We start from the raw sequence: 19,790 nt of genomic DNA on the forward strand, positions 1-19,790 counted from the left end.
AATGGTAAAGAAAGGAAACCAGAGTGGAAAGAGTTAAGTGTGTACAGAGGCAAATTGTAAAGGAACAGAGAACCTATACACAATTCATCTTTACTAAGATTATATTGTTGACCTCTGCAGCCATTCTTACCACCAAATGACAATTTCTTATTACAAAGAATCAGTTTATGAACACACTTGTTTCAAAATTGACCTCATTATGCAAAAGACATCAGTCACTTTTCTAGAATAACTATTTTACTTTCCAATTAAGAGAAGTACTCTTTCAACTCCTTGTTGCAATCATATTAAGGAAGTGTCAATTTACTGTGAAAAACAAATAGGCTTTTCTATCAAGATTCTTAATAAGAATGACAAAGGAAAAGGCCACCAAAATAAGTCTATTAAAAAAATGAAATGCCAAAGTGATTACCATAAGCTAGTTAAAAGTAAACGGGAAAGCCAAAACATAATTTTGAAGTCATGATTTCTAAATAGCCTCTCAAATTTCTATTTTAATACAAGGTCAAACATCTGTTTTGAAAAGACTGGGTAAAACTAGGTGCTATGTGTACTATAATCTTCAAAAAGGCTTCTAATTTGCTTAAGGTTTGTATTAAATGTAGTAAATGATTTATTTACTGCTTTATTACTTTATCTGTTTAAATCTAAGATGCCACAGTAATATTTTGTAGAGAACTTTGACCTCATGAACAAAAATACACCATCAAAATTAACTGTGAATTTAGCAAGTGTTAGAAAGTATTGCCGAAGTACTGTACCTTAAAACATGTATTATCTCTGGGCTAGATTCATGAAGGGACTTGAGCAGCCAAAGAGGCAGATAGGTGTCTAAGTCCAACATTTAGGCACCAGTGACACTCACAAAGGCACTGCTCAGCTTCTACCTAACACTGTAGGGGCCCATATTTCTACTGGTAGACATGTAAAGGCAATGGAACCTGATGATGCTCCTCAGCTAACCAGCAGTTCAGAGCTCTCTCTCATGCCTTAGGCCCAGTAGGATTCTCAAACTAGGAGTTCCCCCACCTATCTCACCTGCAGGGCCCAAGTCAGTAATTGTACTCAGAACATACCCAACCCACACAAAAGGCAGCTGGAAGCAAGTAGGTCAGAAGGGAGAGTATGTGTCCACCCAGTAGCTAGGGCATTCATCTGGAACACTGGAGACCCAGTTTTGAATGCCTAGAGCAAGGACTTGAATGCAGGTCCCCCACCTTCCAGGTGAATGCCCTGACTGCCAGGCTATTAGCTATTCTGGGGAGAGTCTCAAGCTTGCTTCTTGGAGCTGTTCTCCTTTGTATAAATAATTAAATATTTACTGGAGCAGGGACTTGACTCTCCCACATCTTAGGCAAACAATGTAACCACCAGGCTATTGGCTAAAATGGGGTGGGTCTTTTTCTCTCCTTTTTTTGTGTGAGAAAGGGCTGACTTGGTTTAGAAGCCTATGTCCAGGGAAGAGTTTACAGCTGGGAATCCTGAGTGGAGATAGGTGCCTCTCTCTAATCTGTCAGTCAGGTGCTTAAGGTCCAGATCAATGGGAGGTAGGTGCCTAAGCACCTCTGTGAAGCCCCACTCCTCTCCTCAGCATTTCACTCACGGCTATCTTAGGTGGCCCCCAAGTGAGCTTGCTGGCTTCTGCGAATACCTTTGTCAGTCGCCTAACTCTGCCAGTATAACGCAGGGGAGCCTGAGCACTCTAGGGCAGTGAACTCCACTGGCTGCCTAGGAGTTAGGTGCATCAATGCCTAAATCCCTTTTGTGAATCTAGCCCTTTTTCCCTATGTACTTAGATTTATTACTCAATTTTAGAAACAAAGGACCAGCTACCCTCAGATACCTTCTTAACAACTCTGCTCTGGAAAAAAAACACTTCTTGCATGACCCAATACCAAAATCTACCTCTCTTTCAAATTTTGTAGTGCAATATGATTTCACCAGGGAGGCAGAAACAACAGACACTTGGAAAAAGTACCGAGGAACAATTTTAAAGTACTGTAATATCAAAATATATGTAATTGATGTATAGATTATGTTCTGAACTTTTTGTAAGTACCAATTAGGCTTAACCCTAAAATGTTTACAAGTGTGAGGATTTCTCTCTTTTTTGAGGGAGGGGGGTATGAGTTACACGGGGCCTCAAAGTCAGCAGAAAGGGTACTGCCTTTTCCTAAGAAACCACACATGTGCTGAGCTGAGAGAAAAATCTTCATCCTACAGCTCCAAAAGTACGATATACAGTTAAAGTATAATTTCTTAGCTGTTAGCAGTAAAAAGAGCTAAGGCAACATCTTCACTATGCATCATGTCTGGCCGTGTACAGGGTACGTGCAGCTTCACACTGCAGTGAAAAGCAACTTGCGGCAGGTAGTTACATGGGTCAGTGAAAGGCTCTGGTTGGGGGAGACGTGGGAGCCTTTCCCTGCTCCTGGAGTCTTTATCTGTGGAGTGGAAAGGCTCTAGCAGTGGAGAGCTGGTGGAGCTTTCGCCTGCTGCTTCCCTGTTGCAGGTAAGGACACTGGTAGCCGGAGTCTTTCCCTGTGGCAGAGGAAGGCTTCTGTAGCAGGGAGTTGGCAGAGCCTTTCCCTGCTGCCAGAGTCCTTATCTACAGCAGCAGAAGGCTTCAGCAGTGGGGAGCTGCCTGAGCCTTCTCCTGCAGCCGGGAAAGGCTCCCACAGCTGAGAGGCAGTGGGTCACTACATGACTAAAAATAGTAGTGCTGAAGGGAGGCCTGGTTTGTGCAAGTAGACAGCATGTAGGGTACATACCCGCCTCCAACAGGTGTGTCTCTATGCTACACACCTAAGCCGTGCCTCACCGTCTACAACACTGCTTAAACCCATGCTGGAGGGAGCTACCCAAGTACATACTGTACATGCATTTCTTGCGCAATGTGTGGCACCCCATACATATCTCATCTCTCTTACCTCCTGAGTGGAGGAGAGGAATGTACCCAGCTTCCAGCCTGCATCCCTGGGTAGGCCTGAGAGTGTGCAGGTGTCACAGTGCCCAGTTAAAATCCCCATTGGAACAGCCCTGTAGGTAGTTGGGGGAGTGGTCTCCCATTGCTTAACAGTTTTAATAAAGCTGCAGTCTCCATATTTAACCAAACTATGGCAAACTATGGTCTCATTGTTTCTGTGTGTGCATCAATTGGTAATAACTGTGAAGAAAATAGGTTGCAATTAAGCAACTCTAGCCAATGAATTATCAAGGTAATAACTAAATGGGAAGGTTAAAGAGGTAATACCAAGAGGTATTTGAGTAAGAGGGAGAGAAAGAAATGTTAAATAAAACCCAAAATTTCGAATCAGAGCATTTTAAAAGTGATCTGTAAATTCAACTTCCCTAAAACATTCATGTTACTCCTTCCTTCAGAGTAATCTAGCAATCTTGTGGCCAGAACTGTTGTCCAAGATAAAATTACAGCGGTGCTGAAATCATGGGTTTATTATGGAAGCTGGTTGCAATCTTAATAATTTTTTACATAATACCACTCTATCAATGTGTATATGAAAACACACACACATATATATTCAGAGATATTAAAGCAGATGAAAAGAGCGCGCTTCCTACCTGTCTGCCAAGAACTAGTAATGTCACGAAGAATATAAAGAGAGACACAGAACCCATTGTCTTCAGGTCTTTCAGTATTCCTGGCCTGTAAAACAGAAATACAGCTAAAATGAAGTGCTCAAAAAGGAAAATAAAAAAATACTGTAGTCTTAATACTTAATCACAATCTTGTCTTTTGTCCCTTCTCATTTTTGTGCTGTAAACTCATTGCAAGCTAAGAACTTTAATATAAATTACTTTATTGTTTTCTGGAATATTAAAGATATAGTCCTGCATTTATTTATATAACGGGCCCTGCTTTCTGAATGTACAATGTAAACCTGGAGAATAATATTAAATTTAATACATTTAATGTTTTTCTTTACAGTCTACTAAACCAACATATTAAAAAAGCAATCAGAAATTCTCCTTTAACAGGCAGAGAGAATTTGTGATGGCAGTACTATATTCTGCTTTCATACTGAAGTGACTAATCACATCTCATGAGTGTGAAGAAGTGAAATGAAATCGTAAGGCACAAGAGGCCTCTCAATTTCAGAACCACACAAGGCAAGAACCACACTAACCACCTCCCATGGATAGTTTACTAAAACTCTCAGTTCCTCTGAGATGAGAGAATGTATGGAGAGGGATCTGGCTTACATTTTCAGAAGCTGGTCTACACCAGCACTCCCATTGTTGTTGTGGGAAAGTTTGAAGAAAAATGTAGAGACAATCTCAGTGGCACAGTACAGATGAACAAAGGTGTGTGATAAATACAGCATACCAAATGGTTTTGCAATAGATCACATGGATGTCAAATACACATGTGTGGAGTGCATTATATTGTGTAAATATATAAATACATGCCCTCACTCCCGTTTGTGTGTTAAACTTTCCATTTGCAAAGGTAAACAGAAACATAATGCAAGTCTTGCTGTTCTATTCAGGTTCTTATTCCATGGTATCCTAGTGCCTTAAGATCTGGATCAGTGAAGGGAGTTGAAAGGAAAGGTTTTGGAATTCTACTCAAAGCATGCTTTTCTACCATGGCATATACACTGCTTACATATGCTATCGTTATGAGAATTTTTTTTAAAAAGGTTGGGGAGAAGTAATACATGTCCTTTCTATACTGTAACCCGGGGGGGAGAGGGGTCTAGGGATAAGATTATTACCTTTCTATAATCTTGCCCACAGCAAAGACCCAACTAACTCAATGCAAGTTACACATTCATCCATTTAAGAAGTCATACCCAATTATACCCATTCCTTTGCCGCCTCAAAGGGTAGTTTCTGCATAGAACAACCTCTCTTTGCTAAAATGGCAGGATATAGAAAATCTGCTAAAATGAACTGTAGGTCTACAAACACTTTTCAAAATCTGAGATGCAAATATTGCATCATTAACAATTCAAGACAAATACCCTAATTCTGGGGAAAAAATGCTCTGTCTGCTTGCAACAAACACATTTTAACAGGGTTCAGGTAACAAAGAACTAATGTCTAACAACCTTCTTTTTTGCTAATGTAAATGAAACCACAATAAAGTGCAAACATTAGATGATTTATGCATTCTGAACAGATTTATTTCTTTTATTAAAATACTGTTACATATACAATCAAGTCATATATTTACCACACAGGAGTCAGTTATCTTGAATTGGGATTTGTAGAAACAGTATATATAAATTTTTCCAACAAAATCCAAGCTCTGTTCTGCTCTGCTACACAAGCAATATTATTAATCGCCCTGCCCCTACTAGCAGCTAAAATAACCAACCTACCTTTTCATAGGTGCCATTGCATACAGGAATTTGCTGTAATCATCCAGCGTTGAGCCATGAGTGTGCAGGAGGATGACATTGTAGCCTACCAATGCAATCAGCATTATCACCATTTTCAACTCATAATTTATCCGCAGGAAAACAGAACAGGATATCAGCCCCAAAATGCAGCTGTATATAAAGTACTGGCACATGGAAACCAAACAAGACAAAAATTTAGGATTTGATCTAATAAATATTAACCAGAGAGAAGAAAGTAATTTGTAATAAAATGCCCACATTAGCTTTACAAAAATGATTAAAAACTAGTATAAATTAAATATAAAATCTCTCATTACCACTAAATAATCAAATAGAGCACTGGGGACATTTTGGCCTGGAGTCACTAAACTTGTAACAAGACTTTTGTATTTGGTAAAATTTTAACAAATAAATACTATTCTCACTTGGTTCAAACTCACACTAAATATCTCATTAAGATCTCACTTAAACCGGTATCCACCAATTCATCAACCCATTGCCACTATTTTATCTTGCACACATCTGAGTAACAGGGAGTGAGTGTATATGGTGCATGAGACTTAGTACTGGTCATCGGCAGATCTATGCTTGCCCCAGTGCAGTGGTCCCCAAACATTTTACCCCCCGGCCACCTTCCCAGCTGGGGCTTGGAGTGTGGCCACGGTTGGGAAGCTGTGGTCGGGGCAGAAGCTCAGAGCAGGGCCACAGTTGGGGGCTGTGACTGTGGGCTGAGGCTGGGAGTGGGGTCATGGCAGCCAGGGGCTGAGGCGGGGAGCAGGGCTATGGCAGCCGGGGGCTGTGGCAGCAGTGGGCCGCAGCTGAGCCAGGGGTTGGGGGCCGAGGCCGAGCCAGGAGCCAAAGCTTGGGGATGGGGGACGGAACAGAGATTGGGGCAGAGCAGGGCTGGGTGGCACTCCCTCCTCGCCCCCATGGAGGCTGGCCCGGGTCCTGCTGCACCCCCCTGAATGTTCCTCTGTGCTTCCCCTATGGGGATGTGCCACACAGTTTGGGGACCTTTGTCCTAGTGTTTAACTGTGCCCATGCATGGCATGCAGTTGAACTGGAATGCAACTAATGACCTTGCACATATTACCATCTGTACACCAAAATGTCTGCAGTTACTCAGTGTGGACCCTGTTGTGATCCTAGGCACCCCTATATTCATACCCTACACTCTACTGCAATAATATATGTACAAAATATGCCTTGTGAGGTATCATACAAAAGCTAATAGTCATGTTGATTATTAATATAATTATAAAATGCATGTGTTAACATTATATATGAAGTTATGAATTCCCTCTGTATGATGTCACTAGAACATGTTTAAGACCAGACAGTCTAGGCTAGGTAAAGGTGATAAACAAGTCAGTCCTAGACAAAGGAACGTAGGTTTACTTCAATTTACATATTTGCAGTAAAAGCCATGAAGCTAAACTGGCGTGGGTTATCCTGATCCTGAACACGAGAGACAGAGAATTAGCATGGTTCCTGCACCCCAGAGAGACACAAGAGACTGTGGGCTTGTCTACACTACAGTGGCTCAGCTGTACTGCTGTGGCTTTGACACCATCGAGCTTCAGTGTAGACACTATCTACACAAATGGAAGGGATTCTCCTGTCGGCGTAGGTAATCCACCTCCACGAGAGACAGTAGCTAGGTCAACAGAAGCATTCTTCCAATGACCTAGCATTGTCTACTCAGGGACTTAGGTTGGCTTAACTATGCCGCTCAAGGGTATGGATTTTTCACACCCCTGACCAACATAATTAAACTAACCTAATTTTCTAGTGTAGACCAAAAGTCAATCCCCAGGAGACCTTCCTGATGTTTAAGACAAAAGACATCCCTTTGGGGATACAAGGAACAGAGAGAGAGAGAGAGAGAGACTTCTTCCTTATCCTTCACCTCAGGAAAGATGAAGGAACCAACCAAATTGACTTCTGTGATGGGTCCTATCCAGCCTGTCCAGAAAAAGCTGGAAAGGAGACTGGGTGAGAGAGAACCATCTTGAATAAAGGCTGTATCCTGCTAGATTACATTTTAGATATGTGTTTTCACTTTATTTGCTTGTAATCAACTCTCTACTTTTCTTTCTATTACTTGGTATCACTAAATCCATGCTCTGCTGTTAATAAACCTGTTTTGCTTTTATTGTAAATCAGCAGTGCTGTATAAATTCAGTAAAGTCTGTGCTTCTAGAAAGCTAACAGTATGTTCTATTGTGCTACAATGGAGTGTTCTATTGTGTCTGTAAAAGCAGTGCACCCAACATGTTCTCTGTTACGGTCCAATGAGAGGGATTGGTCCCTGCCATATGATGATTATGGGGCGAAGTCAGAGTTGGAAGGGTACTGAGGTCAGCCTGCAAGGAGTAAACAGGTTGGGCAAGGCCAGGATTGCTTGTGGGTTGCTGGCAGCTTGTGGGTTGCTGGGGTTAGAGCTTTGCATCAAAGCTGCACAGTCGTAAGACACCCAAGGTTGCGAAACTTTAGATGGTGACCAAACCACTTAGCAGCCTGGGTGAACCCTGAAACTTTATACTTGTAACAGCATAGTGCTTACAGTTACTGCAGGCTCTGCTTGCAGGATATATAATCTCTGAAGCAGTAAGCACAGAGCTTATAAACTCCATAAATACTGTACTTGTACAGACCATGGAAAAATAATGAAATAACTAAGAAATGAGGGACTCTAAAAAGCTCAAACTGGGTCTGTGCAGAAGATATCCATGTAAATCAAATGTAAAGCCTTCAGGCCAAATCTTCTGTTGAGTTATGAGTGGAGAAGAAAACTTTCAAATAGAGAAAAACTACTATTCTTTTTTTCTAGGATTTATAATCAGAAATGGTTTGTATGGTCTAGGTTAAAAACTTTCCTGAAACATTTTTCTCTGGCCTAAGACTAAACATGCAAAACTTCAGGATAATTTTGGGGTTTTATTGGTGAAAGTGGGACAGGGTGTGAAAATCAGTGCTGAACTGGAAAGACAATTATAGTATGTTCTCATTTACGGAGTCTTTATTACATTCCCCAAAGGGAGAATCGACACAGCAATTGAATATTAAAGGCTTATACCTTTAAAAAAAAGGTAACTTTTCTTAGGCCAAGTAGCATTTTTTATTCTCATTAAGATATTTCTAGAACACTGCTGGCTTGTCAACAGAAGTATTTTTGACTGAACTTGAATCACCACATACTAATTTTGAGAGATCGTTAATATGAGTGCTTTGTACAGCACTATCAGCCATAATTAACCTGTGATTTTAATTTTTCTCCAGAGCTTCTTATAATTTATTTCAGCTTGAAATAAGCAAACAGTAATTCTTGTTTCAAATTACTTATATTAAATCTTCATTGATTATTGCATTCTTTTAAATGGTGCCTTTTATACTTTTGTGAATTCAATCTATATAAAGTAGCAGTGTCCATATTTCCAGTATGTAAGCATTACTACTTTTGAAAGTCATCTTCATATTGGAAAATATGTTTGCTCATGCACCCAAAAGAGAACACAAAGGTCAAGAACATTCATTGCAAAGAAAACAGCATCATTTAGAAACATATTGCCCAATGTGCAAATGTTGCCTCCACGGGTGTGCCAGTTTCAAGTTGAGAAACTAAAAACATAGGTACCTCAGATTACTATGCATTTTTGAAAATGTAGCCCTATGTTTGTCCCTTTCATTTTATGGTTCTTATACATTAGCTTAATGCTCTTCTGTTAGGGTTCCCAACACTGCATGGGAATGTTTAAATCCCCCATGTTACACTCTGTACCCTCTGTACACTCTTATGATGTGATTTGTGTATCATTCATGTTCACCCTTATAGTGTAACTGTGTATTGTCTAATGCAAAGTATGTCATGTAAGGTGTTTTTGGAATGCGCATGACATTGATCATTATTGTTATGGTAGCATGTTTCCTACAATATCATATTTATATATATGAAACTCTGCTATGTAATATTCCCAAATGTGTCTCTCACATGGCTTGAAATAGATCCAGGCAAACACAAAGGCAGGCAAGGGTTCATGCCTTGCTGTGGCATGCATACAGGAACAATGGACAGTTGATAAGCACCTGATAAGGCGATGCTCATTTGACTCAAGTGGAGGAAACCATGCCCATTGCCAGACATGACCCCAGAGGGTGACGAGGAAACTTGTTAAAGGCAGAGGTGTTTTTGTTTCTGGAGATCTCCCTTGGAATCCATCTATGAAGCAACATCAAGCAACTGACAGACTGTCTAGCGGGGAGTCAGTTCAGCCAGCTTGTGTGGTAAGATTAACTATCAAAGACTATAAGGCCACTGAAGTGTTAAATTTAGTTTAGAATGCGATTTACCTTTTTATTCCTTCCTGATCAAGCTGATTCATTATCCTGGCTTATAATCACTTAAAATCATCCTGTACTTAATAAACTTATGTTTGTTTTATCTAAAGCAGTGTATGTGGTTTGGGTCTGTAGAGACCTCATTCAGAGTGACAGAGCTGGTGTATATCAATTTCATTGATAAATTGACTAATCTATGAGCTTGCAGAGTTCAATGGGAAGCACTGAACTCTAGAACGGCAGTTCCTAGGGTTGCATCTGGGACTGGGGATATCAGCTGGGGGACATTCTATTGCAGAATCCCACAAGTAGCAGGCCAGAAGCACTCAATCACTAAGGTAGGAGCTGCTTATCTGCATGAGACTGTAAGTGAACTGACCCAGGAGTGGGTGGGTCACACAACAGGGCAAGTGCAAGACACGCTTCAGGAATGAGGAATTAGGGTGACACAGCGATATACCAGTCTAGATTGCAGAGGGGAACGTCATGCCCCATGAATTCTGTTTTCATCTAAACAAAATTTAAAGCCATGAAATCAGTTGTATTTGTTGCAAACCTACATTTTGGATTTAAACTACTAGACAGTTTTCATTGAAGTACTATGATTTGGATCTTTCTTTCCCCCTCTTCAATCCCTTCCTCTGCTCAGAGCTGGGTAAAGGGCCAGGGTATAAAACTGTGCAAAAAACTACTGTGTAGAGGGCAGTGGTCCCCAAACTGTGGGGTGCACCTCTTAGGGGGGCAGACAGGAACATTCAGGGGGGCATGTAGTGGGGCCTGGGCCAGCCCCCATGGGGTGTGGAAGAAAGCACCACCCAGCCCAACTCCATCCCCAGTCACAGCTCTGCTCCACTCCTCCCCCCCACTCCAGCCCCAGCTACAGCTCCACTCTGCCCCAGCCCACCTCTTCCCTCATTCCCTCTCCACCCTCAAGCCAGCTTCACCTCCAGCCTCAGCTCCTCACCCACCCCCAGTTCAGTCCCCAACTCCACCTTCAGCCCAAGGGCCCCTGCTGAGCCAACTGTGCTGTAATGGAGGGGGGGAAATAGTGGGGGGGGGGGGCGCAGACAGATTCCATTACTGATAGGGAGGTGGCATGAGAGGAAAGGTTTGGGCACCACTGGTATAGAGGCATAAAGGAACCTAGTCACCGCTGCATAACCACCTGACTAATTCTTGCAAAAGATGCATGCATCCAACAGGACAGACAGGATAGAGAACATAAGAGTTTGAGGAAGGAACAAGGGGTAAAAACAAATGAAAAGCTTATACTAATGGAATTACCATTGATGTGGGTTGTAAGCTTTCTGATCCCCATAAGAGAGCACAAACAGCAATCTAGCAAACCAGTGGCAGCATGGCTATTGGGCTAGCCATTTTTTGCCTTGAATGGATCAGCATGGAGGCAGAGTTCATCAGCACAGCTAGGCAGAATCAATAGGTTTGGGGGACTGTTATATCAAGGATTTCTTTCCTTCTCAGTGTATCTTCTCCTCCACATCCCTGCTGGGCTCACAGAGAGAAGATGGATGCAGAATACCTAGACAGCAGCTATTTCAAAGCCACCCACCTCTTGTTATTTTATCCTGAGACTTGTGGTATTTAGTGTTTTTCTTAAAGCGTTAGACCCTGGAGGCCCATGATTACGAGATTTTCTGCATTACTTAAAAAGTAAAAATAAGTTGCTAGCCCACATGTTTTGGAGAACAACTTGAAAACATGAATTCTAAGGGCTCAAAATCCAGAGTCAAATAAAAATACCAAATACATTATAAAAATCTCATTTTGGGGGCCGAGTAATAACGTGAACATTTGGGGCTGGCTATACTAGAGTTATTGTATTTTGTCTCATAGGAGATTGTATGGGTCTAAAAGATATAAATTTTGCATAACTTCTAACAGTTGGAAACCATTTTGCAGCCTCCTACCAAAATAAAAAGACAAACAATCCCTTTGAAACTCATTAAGTATTCCTAAACAAGTCTTGTAGAATAGCAGTATACACAGGAATATAACTAAGAACATCTCATAGTGCAGCACAAGATATTAATTAGCATGGTTCCAAATAGGGCTCAATTCTTCTGGGATTGAAACAATTTAAAAATCTCTTATTCATTCATTTTAGTCTACATAACTCAACAGATCTGTCAGCTTCACTTTTCACAAGTCACAGGAAGTTTCTCTGTGGGAGTAATGTTTAATGCCATTATACACATATACAAAAGACTGACTTTTAATTTTAAAAAAGAATGTTTTGCCACCACACGTGTTCAATGTATCATTTAATAAACATGGAATAGTTTCATCTATAGATTTTTAATTTTTCTAAATCATCAATTGATTAATAATTCAAAAAGATTTTGCCTCTCTCCTGCTGCCTTTATCAAGGCAGAAATTATGAACTCCGAAATACTTCGTGTGGTTTAGGATGGAACTACTGTACAAATTAGGAAGTGTTTAATAAATAAATAGGAAAGAGGCACGTTAAAATCTTTATTCCACTATCAATAATTCACCACACCTGAATTATTAACAAAGCAGTGATAATATTTTTGTCTATTTCTGTCCTAACTGTTAAACCTATTTATTAAATGACAGAAAATATGGTTTCTACATATAAAGAATGCATTTTGGTAGTATTTAAGTTTTAAAAACATTAAAGACCACTTATAAATAGTCGCAATATCATGAAGACCTGGGTATCTTAGTAAGACACTATATAGTGTCAAAAAGAATGTTACACTTATCCTTTTTTAGGTAAAAGAAACCTCCACTGAAATATAAAGGCAAACCAAAATAACATGAAAAAAGTGAATATAAAATATGTCTGTTTAAAATAACAGACAAATAAATTAATGGAGTGACAATTATATGTATGCAGAGGACTGGAAAAGATTAAGGTCAGTTTATTTACAGCAAAAGCTCTTTAGTCACATCTTTGTATATTAAATCAATGTGCTACTAATAAGCCACCAGTTCACACTAACAGATCAGGATATAAATGTTTGACACTGGCTTAAATATTCCTGGAAGCTAGAGCTCCTTGAAAAATATCAAATTCCAAAATTTTCCCATTAAAAAGAGACTAAATTTGTATTAAAATATTTGCAAAAAATACGCCCCCTTTAGGCCAACTGACCTAGAAATAAAAACGTGCATCAAATTTATCCCCATTGAGATTAGTTGCTTTGACAACGACAAAGTGAAAACTAGTAAGAGTTGCAAGAGGGCAGTGCAACTCCAATCAGGCCCTGTCTGATGAAACATTTCTTTCAGAATTAATTACAATAATGTTTATAATTAACATTATCTAGTTGATCTTTACAACACCCCTCCAAATAAGGCATTGTTCTCATTTTATAGATTGGAAAACTATCCCAAAGAAGTTGAGTGACATGTCCAAGGCCATAAAGGGAGTCATTATCAGAGGCAGAACTCAGAGGTTAAGCCAGAAAGCACCATTAAGTCATCTAGCCTGACCTCCTTTAAATCACAGACCATTAAATTTCAACCAGTTACCCCTGTCCTGAGCCCAATGACTTATGTTTGGCTAAAGCATGTTTTCCAGAAAGGCATCCAGTCTTGATCAGAAGACAAGAGATGAAGAATCCACCACTTCTCTTTGTAGTTTGTTCCAAAGCTAATCATCCTCGATGTTAAAATATTATGCCTAATTTGAGTGTGTTTTGCTTCTGCTTCCAGTCACTGGTTCTTGTGATGCACTTTTTCCACTTAGATTAAAAAGCCCTCTACTACTTTCTATTTTCTCCCCATAAAGGAAATCAACGCTAATCAAGATGCCTCTTAATTTTGTTTTTTGATAAACTAAATAGATGGAGCTCTTTAAGAGACTCTGAGGGCTGAAGACAGTGCTTCACAGTTTTTATGACTCTTTTCTGGATCCTCTCCAAATTTTCAGCATCCAAGGATTCTAAGATGACAGCTTTTATTTTGTTGTAGTTGTTGCCATAGCATCACACAGGAAGCTCATGTTGAATTGCTTGTCCACGATGACCTCTAGTTCCCTTTCAGAATCATTACTTTCCAGGATTCTGTCCCCCATTCTGTAGGTATGAGCTCCTCTCCTTGTTCCTAAATGTACGATCTTGCATTTGGCTGTATTAAAGTAAACTTGTTTGAATGGGTCCAGTTCACCAAGTGATCCAGATTGCACTCCATGACTGCCCTAGTCCTCATCATTATTTACCACTCTATCAATGTTTGTTTCATCTGCAAATTTTATCCATGGTGATTTTATATTTACTTTCAGATTGTTGATGCAAGTGCTGATTAGTATCAGGCCTAGTACTGATTTATCTGGAAACCCATTAGAAACACCCTCTCTTGATCATGACTCCCCACTGACAATTTCTTTCAGATCTGTTAGTTAATCAGTTCATAATTCATTTAAGGTATGATCTACTGATATTGTACAGTGGCTTTTTTTAGAATTAGAACTGTAGAGTTCTTGGGCTACTAGACCTTCCTCAAAACCTCTTTCTTACTTTGAAATTCATTTAAATTCAAAGTTAGGGTCTGATTTTCAAAAGCGCTGAGCCCTGCATCTCTCCTTCACTTCAAATCAAGTCCAAGTGCTCAGTATCTCTGGAAAGAAAAAAAAAATCAAGCCTTTGGAGTCTTCCTGAAAAATCCTTTGAGCCACTAAGTCTCAAAAGATCCACTGACAGTAGGTTTAATGTAGCCATTGCAAACTGTAAACAAATAAAGAAATGTAAAATAAACTTACTGGTAGGTAAAAATAGTTGTTTTGTATATACTGCAGTGTTTGATCATTTGAATCAGGAAAACTTGCATTTGATGAATTAAGAATGGGGATGAAAGCTACCACAGCATCATCCAGGAAAAACTAGAAGAAAATATGAAGTCTGTTAGTGTCTTCAGCTGTGACAGATGAAAGAAATAAAGTGCATGAGAGGGGAAGGTCAGTCATTACTTACTGTTAGTTTTTCATTGTAAATAGAAAAAGTAAAAGGGGAACAGTAATAGCTGATTGCCTTGTACCTACATTCTTCAGACAAAACCAATTTTGTTAAGCTATATCTGAAGCTTTCTATTTGAATAAGAGATGAAAGGCTGTTATATTAAGCTCTAATCAGCAGCTCTAACACACCAAGAGCAATAATAAAGTGAGCTTAACCCATAAAATAGTCTATGTATGCACCTCAGCCTTACCTCTTATTTAAGTGAGGTAAGATTTACAGAAAGAGGCTCTTTAATTCTTTAGTGCTGTTCGGTTTTAAAGGCCCAATCATGATCTCACTGAAGTAAACGGCCAAACTCCTATTGATTTTGATGGGAGCAGAATCAGAGGTCCCAAGTTTTTTTGAATCCCATGCAGTGGGATTTATTTTCAAATTCCTATCACAGTGCAAGAGATAATGCACCATGAAGAACTTTGATGTAAGCTTGTATTTAGGCTTAGCAGAATTACATTTTTAAAATAACTTCAGATAATATCAATGTTTATTTTTAAGCATATTTTTATTTTTATTGATTCAAATTTTCACAATTGCACAAAATTAAGGAAGGGACAGATAATTAATGACAATAGATATTGAGATTAAAAAGTTAAAGCTTTATAACTGTTAAAACACAAATTGTCATCATCACACATCAATGTAAATATCATTAAATCAAACAAATACATTCTGAAACAAACTGTAAATTTCTATTGTTGTCAATGGAAATATTTATTGTTGGTTTGTGTCTGTATGGTGACCGACGTTTAACCAATAAAAATCTAATCCTTCTAACCTACATTTACCTCTCTGTTAAGCATTGCCAATAACAATCTGTAGAACTATAAATGTTAAGTAAAAACAAGAGTCTGTAGCACTTTAAAGACTATCTGATGAGGTGGATTGCAGCCCACGAAAGCTTATGCCTGCAGAAATTAAATTTGTCAGTCTTTAAAGTGCTACAGAACTCATTTCTGCTGCATACAGACTAACACGGCTACCCCTCTGAAATAAATGTAAGTGTTGCTATGCTATGAACATGTACCCAATGCCAGGTGAAATGGGGGACTCAGTAAAAAAAGAAAAGAATACACAAAGGAGAAAAACACAGAAATATTGTCAGTTCCCATGAGCCAAATACCAGTTACTTTTGAGGTAATGTGTTTGTATTTTCCTCTTTCGTCAAACTATCTTCACCTGCTATCACATTTACGTCACTTTGGAGATGCAGTAGTGCCTATACACACAGTATTTTAATTTTAATATTACAGTATATAATATAACAGTATTTTAATGTAGCATTTTATTTTCTCTCCATTAGAGATAGCTCAGCCTATGCTTTCACACCCTTGGGGGAGGGAAGGATGGAAAGGAACAAAAAGCTGTATTTTATTAATGCCAATGTTTGCCAGTATTTCAGCAAGCTATCATTAAATTCTTATTTTCACTTAATTTATATTCTAAGAAGATTTTTTCCTCATAGCCATATAATCGCCTATCCTCTGTTGTGGATGACAATGCTTGCTATATTGATGCTCCTTTGAAGAGGCACAGTCTGGTGCCTGGCCATATTCTAAACAACATACAGGATGAGTACTTTTGTGCATTTCTAGTTTATTTGGCCAGAAAATTGTATAAATGCAAGATAGTGACACCAGCCCCAGCTCTTAATAACAAAGAAGTCAGCATTGTCACCATGGGTTTCTAACCACTGCAGTAAAGTTCTACAGAAAACAAGAAAACACTCCCTTGTGATGCCCAGGGACAAACAGTATTCATCAATAGAGTAAATATGGCCATGGGAAGGGGGGGGGGGGGAGGTGACACTCACCTCTTGAATGCCTCCTGCTGCTGTGCCTGGTACTGCAGGCCTTTTCCTGCCTCTGACACTCCCAGTTGGTTACTGACTTTGCTTAGCAGGCCTTCAGTCACTCAATCAAAGTCAAAAGTCACACATTCAAAAATGAGTGAACCCCTTCAGGTGGCAAAGAGTTCAACAAACTGTCAGCCCCATCAGGGTCTTCAGCTTCTGTCTCTGGTCCCTTTAAATCCCACCATTCACTCAGGCTTCTAAAAGAGCCTTGTCCCCTTCATCAGTAGCTGATGGGGAAACCTGGGCCTGACCATTATTCCAGGTTCCAACCCAGGGACCCTATAAACAGCAGTCACATACTGCTTCCTCTAATTAGTTACCGCTGCGTTCCCTGGGCCTCTTCTCACCTGCTCTCTTTACCTTTGCCTGTTACCTACAGCTCTCAGGTCCTCTTGTTCCCAGGTTTAGAAAATGCAGACAATTAAGCACCTTTAGCAAGAGCAACACCTCCTTCCTTGCCCCTTAGCCATAGTCAGGAACTGCCCTCATAAGGCCCTGCAGCGCCTTTTATCTGGGCCTGCTGGGCTCTGATTGGCTGCTTCCCTGCAGCCTTTCTAGGTAAGCCTGGAGGACCTACGTTCACTGCTCTTTTCCTGGGGTGGAGTGTAGTAGAGTTGCAGAGCCTCCTGCAGGTGGCCACAAAGGCCTGGAACACCCCATCACAATAGCCTAATTGTTGAATTATTCTGTAAGGGTCTTATTCCACCACCCTTATCTAAGCTGAGTTGTATCCTACTGTGCAATTGGTCCTGCTGATTTCAATGGGACTACTCACAAAGCACAGACCTACTCAGAGTACGTAAGAATCTGGCAGAATCTGGTATTAAATAAATAACTACAGGTTAATTTTACCATGGGAAATAAAAATAAAAATTAGAAATATTTTCATGGCATCTACATGAAGGTCCTGATCCTGTGAGGGACTGAGAACCTCCTGGGGGGTGTTAATTGTCCTCATCACCCCAGGGAACAATTCAGGAACAGAAAAAAGAGCAAAATTAACAGAATCCATTGTTTGCTATGCATTGTTTGTCCACTGGGTTTACTGTGGTGCTTTGCTTTGCAAGCTGAGCGCAAAGACTTATAGTGCACATCAGTAGGTGAAGATGAATGCCACTGTCCTGACCTCGACATAGAAAGTTTTTGGCTATTATTAGAACCCGTGAGTGGTATATTTTCCATATTCTGACTATAGAATCTCTAGCATGAAGGTGAACTCTTTTGAAAATCACAGTTCATTATCAATAATTGCAAATCTGGTGAGAGGAGATGTGGTGATAATAGATATTGTCAGGGCTTTAGAGCAGCAGTTCCTGAAAGGATGAGTGTTCAATCAATACAAAAAATGGAAACAGTAACAATGCATGGTTGAGCTATTGTTACTAACATTGATTCAAAATTAAATCTTACTGTTGTCCCCTACATTTCTTACTTGTGTCCCCCTATTTTTCCTATATCTTAGAAAACTATTCTGAAAAGGGACAACTGAAATTTAATATTGATAAAAGATTTTTTAAATGTAAAGGTTGTAATTAAAAAGTTTATTACAGCTGCTTAAAATTTCATCCTTCCCAAGTTTTCATTTGTAGCTGATATTTCAATTTTCTAGCACAGCTGACTAGATACGTGATTTCTTTAACAAACATGGCATGCTACAGCTTTTATATTGCTATTGTAACACAAACTAATTGACATTCAGCAGATTCCTGTTCTCTTTTTGTCCCTTTTGCCTTTCTCTTGAACCCTAGGAGCTAAAGTGTTCTGGTGTTCTGCGAGAAGCAGAATGGCAGTACTCTTAGGCAAAAGTATGTTTCTCAGGAAGATGAATGAAAGCCTACCACCCCAGGAATATAGATGGAGAATTTGAATTTTGTTGAAATGAAAATTAGCCTTTAAATATCCATGAAGTGACTGCTTTTGTTTGAACATTCCTCCTTTCCCCAGGAATTATGCAGGCCTGCTTTAGAACCCCAAGAGCCCTGATTCACAAAGGCATTAGGTGTCAAAATCCCAGATTTAGGTGTCACTGCAAGTCACAAAACCTACACTCAACTACCATCTAATTGTGTAGGCCCCTCAATTCACTTGGCACTTAAACTTTTGCTGTGAAAGTTCCCTAGATGCCCAAGTTTGCCTCTGGACACATGCGATCCTCAAACCAGGGAAGACAGGTGTTTCTCCACCTATCTTGCCTATAGGGCTTGATCTAGTCGGCGTACTGAGAGCAATGGATCTCCATTATCCAACATTAATGTCCTAACACTATTCTATTGTAAAGTAATATGATTTTTATAGCATTTTGCAATTTCTTCTTTCCAGCTTCATAACTAACTTGTTAGCTTCCAGGTGTGTATGTACTGAGGTGTTTAGGGTGATGTGGCATGTCATCTACTACAATCAAATCTACCAAAATCAAGAACAAGTTGTTTAAAAATTTTCCTTTATCACTAACTAAAACTAATATCTTCACAAAAGTGCAAGGTTAAAATTAAAAAAAAAATGCATTTAGGGCTTTCTTGTGCTTTTAAAGCATGGCCTTACTCTGGGGACTGTTCAGACGGGCACACCTCTCCCATTTGGAGTCCCCAGAAACACTGTGTATGGGATATGCAGAGCGGAGGGAGTTTTAGGGAGTGCAGCTTTTAAAACGATTCAGTGTACACTGCTTTCCCATCTGGGGCCAGCTTTACTGGACAGCACAAAGAGGGCTAGGCCCATAATACAGTTCTCTCTGCATACACTTTAAAGAGGTCAGGGCTTCTGTAGGCATTGCTTTTGTGCATTACTTGCTGAGTGCAAGAGGTAATTAGGATGTCTCAACAACTTGTGTACTTGTGCTGGACCAGACATAATCTTTCTGTAGTCCGATGTTGCTATTTTTTTTTTTTAGCATTTTTATATCGAAGTTGCTGAAATTATAAATATTTATTTGTATTGCAGCAGCACCTACAGCCATAACTGAGATAGGCACCTCATTGTGCTAGGTACTGTACAAACAGATAGTGAGAGACAGTCCCTGTCCTGAAGAGCTTGGACAATAAATAGAAAAAATAGACAAAGGGTGGGCAAAAGTATTATCATTCACAGATGCTAAAATGACATGCTGAAGAAATCAAGTCTGAAAAATCAGGGCACAAACAAAAACCCTCTTTCACTACTTGCATTTGCATCCAGCTGCTGGCTTATTTTGTGTGTCTACTGCACCAGATATTGGCCACTGGTGTCACAGAATAC

At 39.7% G+C, this 19,790-nt stretch overlaps 1 protein-coding gene across 1 annotated transcript in view; it reads right to left on the reverse strand.

Moving 5' to 3' along the window:
* ADCY2 (adenylate cyclase 2) overlaps nt 1-19,790 on the reverse strand; it is a 363,250-nt gene that overhangs the window by 20,760 nt on the left and 322,700 nt on the right. The window contains exons 17-19 of the mRNA XM_067569412.1: nt 14,452-14,571; nt 5,346-5,530; nt 3,580-3,664 (exon numbers count right to left, since the gene is read on the reverse strand). Of these exons, the coding sequence (XP_067425513.1) occupies nt 3,580-3,664; nt 5,346-5,530; nt 14,452-14,571 (390 nt within the window). The remainder of the gene's footprint in view (nt 1-3,579; nt 3,665-5,345; nt 5,531-14,451; nt 14,572-19,790) is intronic.

Source organism: Emydura macquarii, unplaced genomic scaffold (assembly GCF_026122565.2).
Source record: "Emydura macquarii macquarii isolate MOO-44397 ecotype Brisbane River unplaced genomic scaffold, CSIRO-AGI_Emac_v2 contig_320, whole genome shotgun sequence".
Lineage (NCBI taxonomy): Eukaryota > Metazoa > Chordata > Testudines > Chelidae > Emydura > Emydura macquarii.